General features: G+C 39.5%; 1 protein-coding gene across 8 annotated transcripts in view; it reads left to right on the forward strand.

Moving 5' to 3' along the window:
* DOCK10 (dedicator of cytokinesis 10) overlaps nucleotides 1-17,975 on the forward strand; it is a 155,276-nt gene that overhangs the window by 81,992 nt on the left and 55,309 nt on the right. For all 8 annotated transcript variants that reach the window (XM_071751790.1, XM_071751788.1, XM_071751789.1 and 5 more), the window contains exons 8-15: nucleotides 2,311-2,494; nucleotides 4,065-4,150; nucleotides 7,395-7,478; nucleotides 8,602-8,757; nucleotides 10,052-10,273; nucleotides 10,991-11,113; nucleotides 11,699-11,781; nucleotides 17,088-17,210. In XM_071751790.1, coding sequence (XP_071607891.1) covers nucleotides 2,311-2,494; nucleotides 4,065-4,150; nucleotides 7,395-7,478; nucleotides 8,602-8,757; nucleotides 10,052-10,273; nucleotides 10,991-11,113; nucleotides 11,699-11,781; nucleotides 17,088-17,210 — 1,061 coding nt within the window. The remainder of the gene's footprint in view (nucleotides 1-2,310; nucleotides 2,495-4,064; nucleotides 4,151-7,394; nucleotides 7,479-8,601; nucleotides 8,758-10,051; nucleotides 10,274-10,990; nucleotides 11,114-11,698; nucleotides 11,782-17,087; nucleotides 17,211-17,975) is intronic.

Raw genomic sequence — 17,975 nt, forward strand, 5'->3', positions numbered from 1 at the left:
TTTACACTTGAAATTAAGTGTTGAAGATGACCTCAAGATCTGTGTAACATATGGAAGGACCTACAGAGAAATGGTACCTTTTTTTTTTCCATATTTATTGATCAGGAAGAAAACAGTTATCATTAGATTTTAAACAAAGCCTTTGCTGTAGACTTCATCTGTTCGCCAGAAGTCTGACACACAGATGGAAAAGTAGATATTGAAGTTTTCCTGCCCTAAGGTTCTCAAGGTTCAGCATGCAAGATGTATTGCTCTATCAGATCATGTCTAATAGGGTTACAGAACCTGATTTAAAGATCTTAGCCATGTCTGTAGGGAGGGAAGTACATAATTTAGACAAGAAATTCATTAATTTTAATGCTCTGTGTACTTTCTGAAGATAAATTGAAACAGTATTTTCTTTATAGATTGTGCATAAATCTCTATACATAATCCAGCTATGCATATAACCAATCTTTAAAATTTTTGAACAGCCACTCCCTAAGATTCTTGGCATTGTTTTGTTCAACTTATAGGTCTTGGATAAGCCCCTCATGTTATATCAGTTAAAACACGTTTCAGTCCTTGTTTTCTATTAATATAAATGTGTAATGATTGGAGGGTTAAAGTGCTTTCTGAATCAAGAAAAACACTGAGAAACCTGAGAACCAGTTGCTACAAAACACAACCCTATTCTTACCCTGTCTGGGGTGAACTAAAACTTGTATCCCTGAAAGAATGTTCACCTCAATAATGTACTTGAGAGGAAATCTATTTCCTACCAAGAGAATTTCCAGTAGCAGAACTAAAAAATAACATGCACACATGCACATACAGACACACAGTCCCAAGACAGTTTGAAAAGCCAAGATTTGACTGACTCTGTTGACCTGTGCAGCTCCAGAAAAAGTTGTTCAGTCTTATCTGATTCCTGAACTAGGTCATGGCATGTAATAGAAGGACTGGAGAAAGTGATTAAGAACATATTGAGTAGGAATTTTCTAAACCATCTCCATTCCTGGAAAAAAAAACAAACATTCATGGAACTTTATTCTCAGTGTCTTGGGTTCTTGGTCTCCTTCTCTGCTAATTAGGATCAGATTTTGCCTCTGTTTCTCTTAAAAATATCACTATCATCTCACCATCTGGCTTAGAAGCTATACTTAGTATTTTGTTGATATAGAACTGTACTGAGAAATAATCTTATTCTGTAGTACTACAGGATACCATTGTCATCTTATTTAAGACTGTTAATGAAGAAAAATAAAACAAAGTGAAATGGCCATTTATGAGATGAATGAGTTGGTTTTTGTTTGTCAGCATCACTCTAAAGTTAGATGTGTCAACAAAATGATGGCAATTTTGTGGAATATTGAAAATAAAACGGTGGCCCTGATGTCCCTTGTCAGCATTCATAAAATGTAAATGAAGTGATGGGGGTTGGGTATGTCAGTGTTCTTTAGTATTTAAGCAACAAGGAAAGACAATTGATGCAACTTCTTCTGTAAGGCTAAGAAATAAATGCCTCACTAATTTGATAAATATGAAGGAAGAACATTATAATAAATCAGTTCTCTGTGTTTAATTTTACTGAGCTGTTTCAGTAACTGACCACCTGTTAATCCCTGTGACAAAAATTGATGGATTAAGCACCAATCACAGATAAAACCTGGTGATGCAGAACAGATTTTAGAACTTAGCCTGTTGCCAGCATATTAGGCATTGGGTCTTATTGTATTCCTGAAAAGGGTAGCATTACAATGCCTGAACAGCACTGTGCCTCACCTTTTGCCTCCTGCAAAAAATTGTTGAAATTGTCTTTAAAATCCTTTTAACACAAAGGCAGCATTGGGAAGGACCCATTGTAATATTTTCACATGAAGGGATTTGTCCTGTTGCAATTTCCTGCAGAGATTTTCTGGTTAATCTCTATTCTGAAGTTAGACTCATATCATCCACAATTTCTCAAAAAATATAAAAATAATAAAATTGTGTAGAAACATTCTTATCCTAACCACAATGTTTCTTATCTTCATGAGATACTCAGAAATTGTTACTTTTATGTAACTTGTTAGCAGCTACATATATATACAGTATTTTGAAACAGAAGATTTTATAGATTGTTCACAATGCATGAGGGCCCAACAATAAATTGACATGAATTTGCATTGATATCATACTACCTGGATTTCCCTTACACCTACTGACTTTTGCCTAAATGTTATTTTTAAGGAGTGGGCATATACAAATCCATTTTATGGATGTCTTTTTTTGGTACCTTTTAATAATTAGCTCTAGTGCTTATTTTTATTTTTCCTTTTGTTTCAACAGAATAACAGGCTTAGGAAACATGCCTTTGAGCTTAAAATGAATGACCTCACATACTTCGTGCTGGCAGCTGAAAATGAGCAGGATATGGATGACTGGATTTTCACTCTCAACAAAATCCTGCAAATAAATCCAGAGGGAACCATTCAGGAGAGGAAAAGTGCAGATCTCACTGATCTGAAACTTGGTAAGAGTGAATAGTCTCTTGTGTTGTTTTATGGCTTTCTTTAATGCAAAAAAAATTGAACCTTCAGAGATCACTATTGAATAATTTTTACTGCCCGAGTCTCTAAAGGATTCTGTACCTATTGATTCCTGAGGAAGCAGCACCAGACTTTTGGCAATCCCAGATCATTTTCCATAGGCTGTGAGAGAGGTAGAGCTGCTCTCTACAAAGTCAGCAAGAGGAACATGGCTCTGCTTTGCAGAAGCTGCTGCACAGTCCTCTCTTTCAATGAATTTACTAATAATTTATGTTCTACTGTTTCTGGAGTCTGAAGGCTTGAGTTTTGTGCTGGAGAGAAATTAGTTCAGTTCTTTTTCCGCTGCTTTGTTTTCTTTTCTTTAAAATCTGGAGCTGATAATTAAAAAATAAAGAATCCCAGTTGTGGTATATTGCTCTTTTTCTGGAAGCTTATTGATTTTGATTTCTTGTTTTTATGAGTTTGAGCATTAATGTGCTTTCACTGTGGAAGAAAGACTTGGATCTCTGTTATACTGCACTTCTCATGTGACAGTAACTCATTTCTCCACATAATAAATCCATGTTCAGTTTGGATGAACCCCAGGAGTAATTCTAAGACTGGAAATGTTGAAACCTTTTTATAAATTTGAACTGCTTGTGCTCTGAGCTGAGTCAAAGCTGCGAATCCACGTACCTCTGAATCTTGGGGAAGTTCAGAGCTAATTGAAGGCTTTGGCCTGGTGTTTATAACACATTCTGATTTTGGAGGGAGAGGATAATCTTCATATAGCCAAAGATTATTTTTATAATTTATAGGCACAGGAGACTTGCACCTCAGGATTAGAGAAGTACTTTTGAAAATCCCACCCGTAAGGGATACTAATGAAACAGGTAGAAATATGTACATAAAAGTTCAAAGACATAAGGCTAAGAGAAAACAAAAGTCTGTACTGGTAAAAACCCTGATAACAACAACAGGAATGTGTTCGGGAATTTACTTGTCAAAAGGCGTGATGCTTTCTTGGCAGAAGAGCCCTAAATATCTCTAATGATTTATTTCATATTGGGCTGAACTACCCAGTGAAAGCAGAGCAGTGCCAGGGGAGGTAAGTAAAGCAGAGTAAAGCTAAATAGTGCTGCTACAGATCCATAGATTTGCAGTTCATAGACCCCAGACCACATCACTTCCCAAAGAGCAGGTAAGGTCCTGCCTGTTTCACTGGAGGCTCCCTTTACTGGAAGTCCTAAATCTTTCAGTTGCCATAACCAAGAAAGGTGATGTCAGAAGGAACCAAGAGAGCAAAGGAAGGTGTCTGGTGGCCTGGAGATGTCAGGTGTTTCACTGAGAAAAGTAGATCTCTTGTTTTGAAAATATAAACTCAGTTACAGTAAGTACCAATGGGAGATGAGGCTGAGGAGGACAAAGATTTGCAGAAGTTTCTCTTCCATTTGTTGCTCTGTTGATGCTAAAGGCAATAAAAACAAATAGTGTGAAGATAAATTTTCTTTTTCATGTAATACAGTGATAGTACCAAGTATAATAAAAATATCTGCTTTTTTACATCTTTTTAAGACCCTGCAGAAGTTGCAATGAATTGTGATTGCTCTCAAGAGGAGGCTGATTCTTCAGAGAACACCTTGCACCCAGACTTCGCAAAAGTAATGGATGTTATATTTATATTTACAAGCTTAGTAGAAAGTGCTACCTAGATGAAAAATGCCTGCCAAGAGATGTTCATTACTATTGTGAAAGGTTTGACAATATAGCATAGCCTCTTGTCATTGTCAGAGCCATGACAAATGACAGGAATAATTTCTGAACACATGATGACTTTGTTTAAATGAGAAAAGCTGCACTGGGCATCAAGAAAGTTGGTACTCCCTAGAGTGCTTTGATTTAGACCTATTACATCAGTAAGGATCTCATGCCTTCAGTTATCTGTGAAATACTTACTGGTTTTAACTGCATTTTAAAAGAGTCTGGCCCTTGAAGAGCCAAGATTTCCTCTGTGACTTGCAAGGAAATGAGCTGTGAACTGCTTATCAACTCCTGTAAAGTCACTGAAAGATGCAGGTAGCATCAGGGGAAGCATTTTGTCCTGTAGATCTCATCAACTGCTTCATGTGGATGAGAGAGTTGCAGATGGTGCTAAGAAGCTTTTTTATGAGAAGCTGGATTAGAATTATTTCTCTACTTTTTCTTAAATGAATGTATGATTGCAATCTTCAATCAGAGATCTTTTCTAGATGTTATCTACCTACACAGCCAAATGGTGTTTGAGGATGCCCAGGACAGGGGCAGCTTGGACAGGGGCATCTGTGCTGGGTTAGGAACTGGCTGGAGGGCCAGGCCCAGAGAGTGGTGCTGAATGGGGCTGCATCAAAATGGCGGCCGTGGTGTCCCCCAGGGATCAGTGTTGGGCCCGGTTCTGTTTAATACCTTTAGTGAGGATTAAGATGAGGGGATTGAGTCCATCATCAGCAAATCTGCAGATGACACGAAGCTGGGGGGGAGTGTGGATCAGCTGGAAGGCAGGAGGGCTCTGCAGAGGGACCTGGACAGACCGGAGAGTTGGGCTGATCCCAACGGGATGAGGTTCAAGAAGGCCAAGTGCCGGGTCCTGCACTTTGGCCACAACAACCCCATGGGGAGCTCCAGGCTGGGCACAGAGTGGCTGAGAGCAGCCAGGCAGAAAGGGAGCTGGGAGTCTGGATTGCCAGGAAGCTGAAGAGGAGCCAGCAGTGTGCCCAGGTGGCCAAGAAGGCCAATGGCATCCTGGCCTGGCTCAGAAACAGCATGGCCAGCAGGTCCAGGGAAGGGATTCTGCCCCTGTGCTCAGCCCTGGGGAGGCCACAGCTTGAGTCCTGTGTCCAGTTCTGGGCCCCTCAGCTCAGGAAGGAGATTGAGGTGCTGGAGCAGGTCCAGAGAAGAGCAGGAGGCTGTGAAGGGATCCAGCACAAGTCCTGTGAGGTGAGGCTGAGGGAGCTGGGGGTGTTGAGGCTGGAGAAGAGGAGGCTCAGGGGAGACCTCATCACTCTCTCCAACTCCCTGAAAGGAGGTTGGAGCCAGGGGGGGGTTGGTCTCTTTTCCCAGGCAACTCTCAGCAAGACAAGAGGGCACAAGAGGTCTCAAGTTGTGCCAGGGGAGGTTTAGGTTGGACATTAGAAAGAATTTCTTTACTGAGAAGGGTGATCAGACATTGGAATGGGCTGCCCAGGGAAGGGGTGGATTCTCCATCCCTGGAGATATTTCAAAAGAGCCTGGATGTGGCACTCAGTGCCATGGGCTGGGAACTGCAGCAGTAGTGGATCAAGGGTTGGACTTGATGATCTCTGAGGTCCCTTCCAACCCAGCCAATTCTATGATTCTATGATGTTACTCCCACTGATATGAACTGAAAGTTGTGTATGCAAAAGAGGACAGAATTTGGTCAGTGCTTTTCTGTAGATTGTCACCTAGAATTAAAAAAACCAAACTAAACAAAACTGAAGAAAAAACAGAAAAAACCCACAACAAAGTAAAACTGAACGAAACCCACCAAGCACATAAAATGTGATTTAAGACTTAATTGACTTGATGTACTGTCAATCTTTGTGTCTGATCATCTCATCTGTGGGTAGATACTTTCTAACAATTTAGTTACTGCAGACATCTCAAAGGTATCTCACAGTGTCTCAAAGACCACTGGTGACCTGCAAGGCTATTATAGGTGGTCTGCATGTTGTGGGAGGCTTGTATTGCCCTTTTTTAGGGTTAATTCCTGTTTCCCGCTCACCTTGCTCTGGAGGCTTGAACTGCAGCAGTTATCTGTGGCCTTTCTTTAGTCCATGGCAGGTAAATCTCCTGATTCCATCTCCACCTAAACCATCAGGAACACATCAGGAGCTGTTTCTGCAAGTGAGCCTGTGGGTGGAGCATGTTAGGGAGTAAAAACAGAGTTCTTGGTCTTGCTGAACTGTTTCTGGTTGTTAGTGTGTGTCAGTGAGGTCATGTTGTTGTGAAAAACATAATAGGTTAAACTGGACCTGAACAAGAGCACAGCCTGCACTATGTCAGCTAAGGTTTATCAGGAAAGTTGGGGAGACCATTAATAGTTTAGAGATCAAAAAGTAAAGAAAAGTTTGAGAAAACAAGCACAAGAAAAGTCTGAAGGAATCAAGCGTGTTTATGCTGAGAAAAAGGGTATCAAAGATATGATGGATCTGTGAGGGAAGGAAATGTGTAGGGCATGCTTCACATGTTGGATTAATGGGCTTACATAGTAGGGAAAAATTATCAAGTTAGACATAAGGATAAACTTTTAAAAGACAGGGTAAGAAAGCACTTGGCTTGAAGTAGTTGTATCAGAAACTTTATTATTAATTCAGGCATGTTTTTGTCAGAAATAAAACGTGTGTTTTATTAATAAATAAATAATAAAACGTGTGGCAGAAGGATGGATGGGGAGAAGACTCACAGCCTTCCCCCTGGATGACACTCTGCAGGCTGGGTGTCTGCCCACCTCCAAGGCTCAGCTCCACTTTCCTTCTCTTTCTGCCCTCCCCCTGGCACAAGTGGTTTTCTGTGGGGCTGTTTGGGTTTTTCCTCATCTTGGGAATTCCTGAAGTGATTTTAGTGCACTCATCCACTGTTCTGACATCTTTGTTAGATGTAGGATTGTGTAATAACATATTTGAACTTGAATTAATTAATTGATCTGTTTGGGGGTTCCTTAAAAGTGCATCATAGCCTGAAAATTCCTGCTTCGCTCGTACATAAGCTTCTAAGAGTGCTTTAGAATTCTTTGGAATAACTACTGCAGATCTGAGAAGTGTTGGTACAAGAGAAACATTGATCATTCATTTAAAAGCCTATGGATTTCTGTTCTTGTGCAGAAAAGTAATTTATTATCTGTCACCACAGTACATAACAGAAACAGAAGAAACAGTGAAAGCCTCTCGAAATACCGAGCGACTGAATCTTTTCTCTCTGGATCCTGATATAGCAGTAAGTGGGTTTGGTTGTTTTTTTTTTTCAAGTTCTTAATAGTTTTAAAATACAGGTGGTGTGAACTCATTGGGTTAGCTAAGCCACCAAAGTGGCCTGGAGTTCAGCAAGCAACTGAGTATACCCAAGACCTTAGCTCTGAAGGGTGAGGGGAGCTGTTTCCTGGTCTGTAGAGATTTATGAATTGGCTCTACCCATATCTGATCAAAGAATGGTTGAAGATGGACATGACCTATGGGGGTCATCTAGTCACTCTAGCTAAGCTTTGAATGATTAAAGCACACTGAAAATTCTGCACTACCAGAACCTTCTCTTGGACTGGAAGTATTCCCACAGTGTTTCTGTTGTTGATATTTCTTCTGTGTTTCTGTTTCTTTACACTGAATTTGACTGCAAGAGCATGAATAGATCTAAAAAGTAGTGAGAAGGTACAGTTGAAGATATACAATGCTATCTGTGTGAAATAAAAGTGTAGCTGGAAATTTAGGAAGTGCAGGTTGCATTTCTTTTTTAGCAAGTGCAGCTTGCTGATAATTTAGTGACAGAGTCTGTGATTTAAAGAAAGTTCTTCTTTGCACTGAATGCACATTTGTGGGTGATTTAACTGGAAACTTGAGTTAAAAAGAAGACTTAAGTAAAATTGAAATGAGTACATATTCAATCTTGAACCTGTTGTTAATCAACTATAGCACCATTATTAAAAACATTAAGCAAACTGAAATAGTGGTGTGATGGATAAGGGAGGGGAAGGTCTGAAATGTAATCCTAAAATGTGGTGTTATAGTTTGAGAATATGAGGCTGATTAAACTAGATGAGGAAATTAAAAGCTAGAGTTTCAGAAGCAGTGAGCAAACAAGAAAAAAAATGTGTTTCTAAAATTACAGGGACCTTACTTGGGTCTTTAATTCTACTTCTGGCATTATTGTCCTCGGGCAGTCTTTTTGCTTTGCTTCCTAATGTATAAATTAGGAATAGCACTCATTTACTATGGTAGTGGTAGATATCAACAGTGACTTTTTGAGGCTTCAGGTACTTTAGTGATTGTTAAGATCTCTAAAATCTTGCTTAGTTTTGGAATGCCTTGTTTTTCCCATGTATAACAAATCGCTCACCTTATTTCAGTCAATGAATCCTCAGAAAAAGGAGTTTCCAGGGACAAATTCAGTGATCAAACCATTTGAAGGAAAACCTGCAAAAAGGATCCTGATAACTTGCAAATCCCTCACTTTGAATCTCCAGGCCTGTGTTACTGAAAACGAAAATGATCCTTCAACCAATGTGAGCTGTACTTACTTCCCTGCATTTTTTTTTCTTTTTTCTTTCTTTTGTCTCTCTTTCTGTTCCTTTGTTACCTTGTAGGGTGATGGTAAAAGGAAAGCTGTGCCATGCACACAAACTGCACTTAGTCTTCCTTTGTCCATCCCTTTGGATTTAATAGTGAAATTGATTAAATTTCAATAAATCTTTTGAAACTGATTGTTGTTCTCAAAAGAGAAAATCTTGCTTGTTTTTGCTTTAGGAAAAAAGGGCAGGGAAAAGTGAGATGTAACTGTCAGTCCATAGTTTTTATTTAGTTCTCCTCTGAAGCAGCAAAGATTTGAGAAATTACTGTCCTGGCAATTCAACTCTCATATATTACATGTAATATCTCATATATTACATATATTTTTTTTTTTTCTTTTTTTATTTTTTATTATTTTTTTTACAGTGAGTGCATATTCAGCATGATGTAATCAATTTTTTTTGGCAGAATGGAATAACTGTGAAATGAAGTCATAATAGCTCTACCAAGGGCATGTGATAATTCACTACAGAAGCTAAAATAGCATAATAGAGTATTGTATCTGCCATGTGTTCTTCCTTATCTCCAAAATTTTAAGGTTCTCATTTCTGGACAGTTCAGAAAGTGTTATTTCTATTATGAGACTGATTTATGTCATCATAAACTATGGAGGCTCTTTAGAGGTTATTTACTCATAGGAATTAATTCCCTGGTGCTATGTGATAGGATAAGGTGTTACTGTGAGAGGAGTTTGAATGCTCTCAGTTTTGTGACAAAATGGCACATGTGTTTCCCACAGAATAAAACACCCATGCATTTGTGTTTTGTGCCAGTAAACATTTTTCATCCACTTAACCTTTGGCATCTTTGTGTCACTTTTCTGAGGGATCCCTAGAAAGCCCACCCTCATTCTACTTTCTTTTAAAATGAGTCTTAATCTACATTTTTAAAATCCTGCAACATGATTCTCTGAGGCAGGGTTCATTTATTCTAATAATTATTTCTGCAAATACATTTGGTTTTTATTCTAGAAGTTTCTAAGTTAATTATCAGTTCTGGGTCATTGTTAACAAACTACCTTTAAAAGCTCCTGGCTTTTAAAGCTTAGTTTCACATGGCTGGAAATTAACTTTGGCAGGGGGGACGGGGGGTGAGTGGAATTATGAATCTCATAATTTGTAAATAACATTTGTTTGCCTTCTTTTTCTAGCTGCAGGAATGTATTAAAAGATAAGATTTGCCCCTTTGCTCTTAATTACCATTATATTATCTTTTTGGTGCTTTCTCCAGGTAGAGCCTTTCTTTGTGAGCGTGGCATTGTATGATGTCAGGGATGGCAAGAAGATCTCTGCTGATTTTCACGTGGATTTGAACCACCCACTTGTTAGACAGATGATTTCACGTTCCTCATTTTCATTAGAAAATGGCACTGGTGAAAATACAGACTCAAACGAAATGGAAGAACCACAGGTCAAGGGGTTCCCAGAAGAGTGGCTGAAATACCCAAAACAGGTACTGCACGTGTGACTGTCATGACTTAGTGACTCGTGTGACTTATTTTAGTTCAATAGTAGTATACATTTTTGTCAAAGAATTTATATCTACTACCAGTGGGTTTTGTTTTCAAGAATACTCTTGTGTGTGTGTCAGTGGTACTCTTGTATCCAGATGCTTGCTTACTGAGCTCTCTATAGACTTTAAAACCATTTACGCACAAAACTAAAAGAGTTATTGTCTGTTATTCAGAGAAACCAACCATGTTTCCTGTCCTTTTTGGTTCGTGTTCTGACCTCTCCCTAACCAGCCAAAATCACAGCTTGAAGTCACACCTTAGTACTGCAGTAATCATTAAAGTACTTCCACATTTTTGCTCTTGCTGTAAGCCTTTCCCCAAAACCCCTACTGAAGGTAGGACTTGATGATCTTCAGTATCCTTTCCAACCATGATGATTTTATTATTCTCTTACCTTCTCTTCTCCATCATTCCCCTGAGCTGTGGCTGAATTAGGTCAGCATTTTAGTACTGTCCACGAGGCACAGTCCAGCTGCATGTGCTCAAGCTTACTTCAGCACAGGCACAAAGATTTTACTTTCAGGCTGGCTGTACTGAATATGTAGAGATAATAATGATCAATAATCATACTGCCTTGGGTTTGTTTCTGTTTCTATCACCAGAGAGCACTGACAGTATTTAATTTCTCCATTTTAAGTGTTTACTCTTATCCACAGGCCCTTTTCTCCATAAGTAATCCACATTCCGAGATCGTATTAGTGGCAAAAATAGAAAAGGTGCTTACAGGAAACATTGCCAGCAGTGCTGAACCTTACATTAAGAATCCTGATTCTTTTAAGGTAATGTAACTGGAATATCAGTTTGGGTTTTGTCAGTTTTAGCCTGTTAGAAGCTGAAGATATTGTAAATTGTGCTCACGAGTCTCATCACCGCTGTGTGGCTGCTGAACAGGACAAGCTCAAAGGAGGCTCATGCCTAAGAAAATAAAGGCTCCAGAAAATAAAATCCAGGCTCCACTGAGTGTCTGAAGTACCATATTGACTGCACCATACAAATCCATGTGGTTCATTCTTACACTGGCTGTGTCCTAGCAAGTGAAATCCTCTTTGAGCAATATTTTAGAAATTGTAGTTTGTATATGAGCAATTTGTATATGAGCAAAGCTGGGGTAAGCCCCAGTTTCTCCCCGAGAGCAAACACTGCATCTGCATTGGGTGTATTACAGAAAACTGGAATAATAACTGTGACTGAAGGGATGGGGAAGGGGGTTAATTCATCAGCAGCATCCTGTTCATCTGTGACATCTTTGCTAAATTATCTTAGGGACACTTTAACCTCTTCAGCAGAGGAGTACTTGGATGTAGTCTGTGCTGCATTTCAGATGTTATCACGATACTGATTACATAATATTTTCTTTTTTGTAGTGTGCACAGAAAGTGTTAAAATCTAATAAACAGTTCTGCAGCAAGCTGGGGAAATACCGTATGCCGTTTGCTTGGTCGGTGAGGTATGGATTAATTCTTTTTATAATTTATAAATACATTATAGCTTATTCTGCTCTTAGACTTTTGTATCCTTTTATTCTTTTCCACTTTTTCTACCTGAAGCTAAGCAAAGCTTTCCGTGTGGTCCAGGACCTCAGAAGATCCAGCAGCTCTATTATTTCCTTGCCCTATTTTTCATACAGCTGAACATCAGTTACTTTCTCATTAAATGTTACTGTGGTGGAATCCTCTCTTCAGGTATATTGTGAATTTGCCAGGTTGTAGCAAAGGTGGCTGTTGGAATATTGATTTATCATGAGCTACACCATTAATTTGGTGCTAAAAAATACCAGAGAGGTTTCAAAGTCATAGTTCTCACAAGAATTTTCTACAAAGATAATTATGGTCTGAAATACATTTGGAATGGCCACCTCAGTGATAGGTGAACAAGTCTGAAGCTCTGTTACGTTATGATGCCTGTCAGGTTTTAGGAAATTTCTTACCAAAGATTTGCAGGTTATAGTGCCACTGAAACAGTGTTTTGCGGATGATGTTGAGGATTATTCTTAAGGTACTTGTTCATTTTTAGTGTTCTTTAGGTTACAGAGAGCTGTTATTTAGTGTTTGTGAGGTCAGTTGGGTTTTCTTGCAGATCAGTGCAGTGGCAGTAATGGATTTTTATTCTTTCTCTCTCCTCCTGGGTAATTTCTGACTGACTGTACCCTCAAGACTGAGGCACTCCTCTTTTACCCCCTACTACCAAATTAACTCACAAGACCATATACAGATTTCTTATTTTTGTTTTCCCTTCAAGTTCCCATACAATTCCTTTCTCTGTCCTCTCCAGTTTTTCCTTTTCAGTCTTCTGTAATTTCCTGAGCTTACTGCTACTCTGAGATGAGAGAGCTCCCTGGCTGAGAGCCTCCTGTGTGTTCCTCTGACCCCATTCCCTTCTTTCTGGGAGTCTGACATTTTATATTCCTCATAGAAAGCAAAGCTGTTGCTTGGCAAGTGTAAGTATTCCTACTCTGTGGATTCTGCTGACCATGGCAGGACATGAGAGCTGTCTGAAGCTGTAGGGAGGAAGGAGAAATAAGTACCACGTTGTGGCAATGCCCATGACCATAAGGGACAGCCAGGTGGCTGTGGGATTCTGGTGTGGAGGGTATGGAGTTTCCTCTGACCCTTGTAGGGGGCAGATTATGATTTTAGAATATGGTGCTTAGATGGCAAAGGGGAAAATACGCAGTTAGACACAGCCATTTTAAGTGTTCATTTATTTTTTATGGACACCCATTTTTGTCAATAGGTAGTAGGAACAGAAGTACTTGCATGCTCAAGAGAAAGGCTGATAATGTGTTCTGATCTGTCATTGCACACTCAAGGATATTCAATATTTACCACTTCTGTGCAGCCAAAGGACCATTCATCAAAATTGCATTGATGGTTGTCTCTTGGGTTGACAGAGCTACTTTTAGTGTGTAATGGACCATACAATAGCAAGACATGTAGGCTTGGCATCAGACTGACTTGGAGCTTTTTTATTAACTCTGTCCTGCCTGTGTTCTGTGGTGGTACCATCATGAATATGTCCTGCAACTCAGTCATTACTGTAGCTCTCTTTAACTAGTTGAGGCTCTGGCTTAGTCACTCATGGATTTGGGGAAGACTGAAGCATACTTCTGCAAATCTTGGTGTGTTTTCTGTCAAAAAGAAAAGAAAAATACAGAAAGGTTTTCTGCTTGTTTTGAAAGAAGCACATTTCCCTTTGCCAAGGTGTAGGCAGAAGCAAGGGGTGGGCTGTGCTGTCCTGAGGTGCAGCTTCCAGTCACCACAGCAAGGTGAGCAGAAGCATTTCTGTAGGTGGATTTCTCTACTTAGCTACTGCTCATCAAAGTGGAGCACAGGACCTGCTTTTGCTACACCCAGCAGTATGCAAATATTTGAACAGAGATTTTCTTGTTTAAATTCCATGCAGGATGGTGATTGGCAGAGGCTGGAATGTAGCAAATGGTATAACACAGGATTTCCCAAATATAAATATGAATATATGTTTGTCATGGTAGCAGGTGCACAGCAAGTCCATCATTTTGCAGACTTATTGTGTGTGCATTACAGAGTTGGCCTGCACGTGGGCAGAGGACACAGCTGGAGTTTGTGGACATGCCCCACTACCAGAAGGCAATATTTTTGGATGGCATCCTAATTGACTGCTTCACTGCCCTTACCACTGGAAAGTTTTCCTCCCATCTGTAGAATTCATTACAGAAAATATACTTGGATGTGTTTATCAGCTCTTCAACTCTTTCATCATAAATCATAATGTGAGATAACATAGTTTAAAAATCATTGACCAAATACACCATGTGTATGAACTCACTGATACCAGTGGTGTTGGGTTTATTTAGCTCATTGAGTCAAATTTTGCCCTCATTTACATCTCTTTATGTATCAACATTGCTCAGGACTCTCTTTGATAAAAGTGAAGTGTAATTTGACCCTATGTAGTTTATTTCTTTTTTCAGAGCTTGAAAATAGAAGTTTCCACTGGAGGCTATTGCACTGGAGGGGTAAAAATGGTTTGGCTATGACAAATAGCAAACCCTTTGTTAGGAAATGTGTTTTTCCAGTTATTTCATTCTGGCGTTAACCACATTCCCCATTTTGTGTGGAAATTGTTCCCCCTTAAAGCAGTTGCAGATGGGCTCACTGGGATTTTCACATGTGCAGTCAGCAAGCCAAAATCTTGACAGCTGAGTGTTGTACATGTGACTGAAACTCTTTAATTTATCTTGTGTGGCACCCGGTTTGTTGGAGTCGTTCAAAACCATGACTCAGGGTTCCTCCCTCATTTCTTGCTGGCGTTGGTAGGATCTGGTGTCTGTAAGCTCTCACAGGTATAATTACAGTACTTGTTAGAATTACAGCCTGTCAAATCCATCTTCCCTTCTCATATTCCTGCCAGAACTCAAAAAGTTTGCAAATATGTGCCTGAGCTACATATTGTAGATAGGAGGAAACTTCATTCACAGAGAGATAGTTTTTACGTTCTGCTATTCTCTCAAACATTCTCCACCCTTGTAAACCTGACATTTTAGGGCCTAATATTTGAATCCTTCAACAGCTTGGGCAGCTGCTGGCATAGGTTGATGTGGCTGAAGGCAGTGAGGCTGCACTGATTTACACAGGGATCTCACACTGATCCTCTAATCCTGGAGGTGATTGGTTTTCCCACAAATGGCAAGCCACTGCTTAAAAAATAGCATTTTCAATGGAAAATTATGAGCATAGTGTAGGTTTTCCTTATGGTTGTAGACTATTGGCTTACAACATCAGAACAGTAGAGTCAAAGGAACAGTTTAGATACTGAGTTTCTTTAGTGAAGCCTGCTGATTTTTTCCCCCCTAAATTAACACATGTAGAGTATCTTCAGGATTTTAATTCTGTGAAATTTTTCGAATTAAAATTTCTCTGGTAAACAAGTAACCAACAGTATGGAATTATTAATATGTCGGACAAATATCAGACTCCTGGAAGCTCCTAGAAGCATTTAAATATTTTTACTTTTCTTGGATGTGGCAGGTGTCGTTCTCAAATGCATTCCCTGTGACAAAAAGCACTCTCACTCCACCTGCACACAACAGCCTGAGAGGATCAAACAGAACATGGGACTGTGTTTACTTAATTTCACACATAATAAATGTATTACTTGCTTCTCTGGCAATTCTTCAGCTTTAATGACCTGCAGGAATGCAGACACCAGAACAGTCGTACCAGCAGAAAGCCATCTAAGTCTTCCCTGAGTGCATAAACCTGCCTGTCTTAAGAAGGGTTATCTGGTTTTCAGTGGGCATCTAAATTGATCTAATAGTGACAACTGCTTTATAGAAATGGAGTATTGTGTGTAAGCTGGAGGGAGAGAAGCACTTAGCTGCTTTGTATTGCAGATACCTGGTTTCATGCCTTTGATTTCTTCCTGGATGTATTAATTAGGCTTGCTAAAGCTGATGAGCAGATGGAGATCTTATGATATCCACAGAGGACTGGTGCTGGAGAGGAGTGGTTGTGGGCAGGAGGACTCTAAAGCTTTTCTGACTCCAAACCAGAGTGGCCAGAGGGAAGGAGGTGACAGTGCCACGTCCTTGAGCCTCCTGAGGGGCAGTGTTCAGTGCACAGTGCCAGTGACCCACAGTGAGCTACTGCCAGCACAAACCTGACCCCTTTTTTCTTTTATACCATCCTCAGCACTGCCTTGGAAAGTGCCCCTGCCCCCTGCTGTGCTGAGCAGTGGTCTGCTTGGTGTCAGACTGCACTGGAATTCCTTGATAAGCTCCAGCAGAGCCTGGGTTTGCTCAGCATCACCTTGCAGAGCCCAGTGATGCAGTGAAAAATTGCTTTGTGTTTCAGTCCTCTCTGTTAGACTGGAGAAGGAAGCAGTGCTGAGTCCAAGAAATAGCATAATGTAATATTGTAAAAATTGTAATAATTATTAAATCTTTTTTATTTTTTCTGACAGATGTTAATAGGATTTGTAAAGTAAGTGGTGGCTGCCAGGAATTAGGTCTGATTTCTCTGTAATAACAAGATTTTTGATGTTGCCTGTTTGTGTGAACCTTATTCCTCCTCACAGTCAGAGGGCAAAATCTGATAGAGGACATTCTCTACAGCTACAAAGAAATGAAATAGTGGTGCTTCTCTCAGTTCATCAAATTAAGACATGGTGCATTTATGCACTGGTCCTTGGGATCCTCTTCCAAATGTTTACTCCATTATTTTTCGTCTGGCAACAATTTGTGCTCGCATCAATTCTTCTTACTGGCAGTGGAACAGAGAAGTAAATTAAGGAAGCAAGGTTGGCCAAATGATTCACAGAGCAGCACTTAGTGTCAAGAATATTTTACTTTTTTTAAGCAATGTCTTTGCATACACCAGTTGAATCCAGGGTTCATTAATTTGGAGAGCTGTTACATTACCCAGTCCTGCCAGTGTGCGAGACCCTTGGGGGATATACAACAGGCACTGGGTTGTCTTAATTAAATCCTGCAAGTGTCAATGAGTAGGAATGGAAATACCTGGGAATGTTTTCCTGTGCACATGACAGCTGATAGGTATCATTCCAGCTGTCAGTGTACATCTTTTTTTTTTTTTTTTCATGGGGGTGAACTGAACTTGCTCACACTCCTGCACGTATACAGCTCAAAAGAGCTTTCTTGTGTGAAGCTCTGCTAGGAGCACTTGCATTTGTTTAAGAATCTTTGTTAAAAGCGTACATGGCAATTTCAAATGTTCAATATGTGTTTCTAAATGTGATTTTTTTTTTTCTTTATAGGCCAGTGTTTAAAGATAATCAGGGAAATGTTGATAGAGAATCCCGATTCTCACCTTTATTCAGGCAAGAAAGTAATAAGATTTCCATGGAAGATTTGATTAAGCTAATAGCAGAATACAGAAGGTAAGGAACAGTTTTTAATTTGATTTGAGGAGTAATAGAAGCTTTATTAAATCTATGCAGAATAAATTTAACACAGCGTGCTGTAGTGGCCATATTAAATTAGTGTTTTTCACATTAGCCTTTTATCTGCCAAAGAGTGCTTTAGGTTGGACTTTCCAGGAAAACTGAAATATCATTCAGTACATTAACAAATGTTGTTACAACCTAAAAATAGTGATCGCTTAAATTAGCTTCCATCAGGGGAGATGCAGGTGAAGTAACCAACAAGAGAAAATTATGTGTGAGAAAAAAGAATTCTAAACAAAAAAGAGAGAATTTTTTTTGAAGACACTTTCTTTAATGGTTTCCTCACTCCTTGCTTTTGTTTGTTTGAGTCTCCATGACAAACTGCAGGGTGGACATTGGAAGGAAAAAACTTGTCCAAATGTTCAACTGTGTGTAAATTAGTGGATAGGTGTTTGGCTGAATAGTGTCCACCCAGGTGTAAATCAAGTTAATTCTAGAGAAGAGGCTTTGTTTGTACTGGATAAGTGACATGAGAATTGAACCATTAATTTCTTCCCACCCTTTCTAGTCTAAATCTGCCCAGAAATGAATTAATCTAATTAAGTTCTCCTGTTCCATTTATATAAAATCAGATGATAGCAAGACTGAATGTGAATTTTATGGGATTGGCTTGAGCCTATAATCTTTGTGTGCCATCCTACTGCTCCTGGTCAGGAAACTTGGCTGAAGTTCTCACTGCTCTTACTGGAGTCACCAGTG

Source organism: Heliangelus exortis, chromosome 9 (genome assembly GCF_036169615.1).
Source record: "Heliangelus exortis chromosome 9, bHelExo1.hap1, whole genome shotgun sequence".
NCBI classification, from domain to species: domain Eukaryota; kingdom Metazoa; phylum Chordata; class Aves; order Apodiformes; family Trochilidae; genus Heliangelus; species Heliangelus exortis.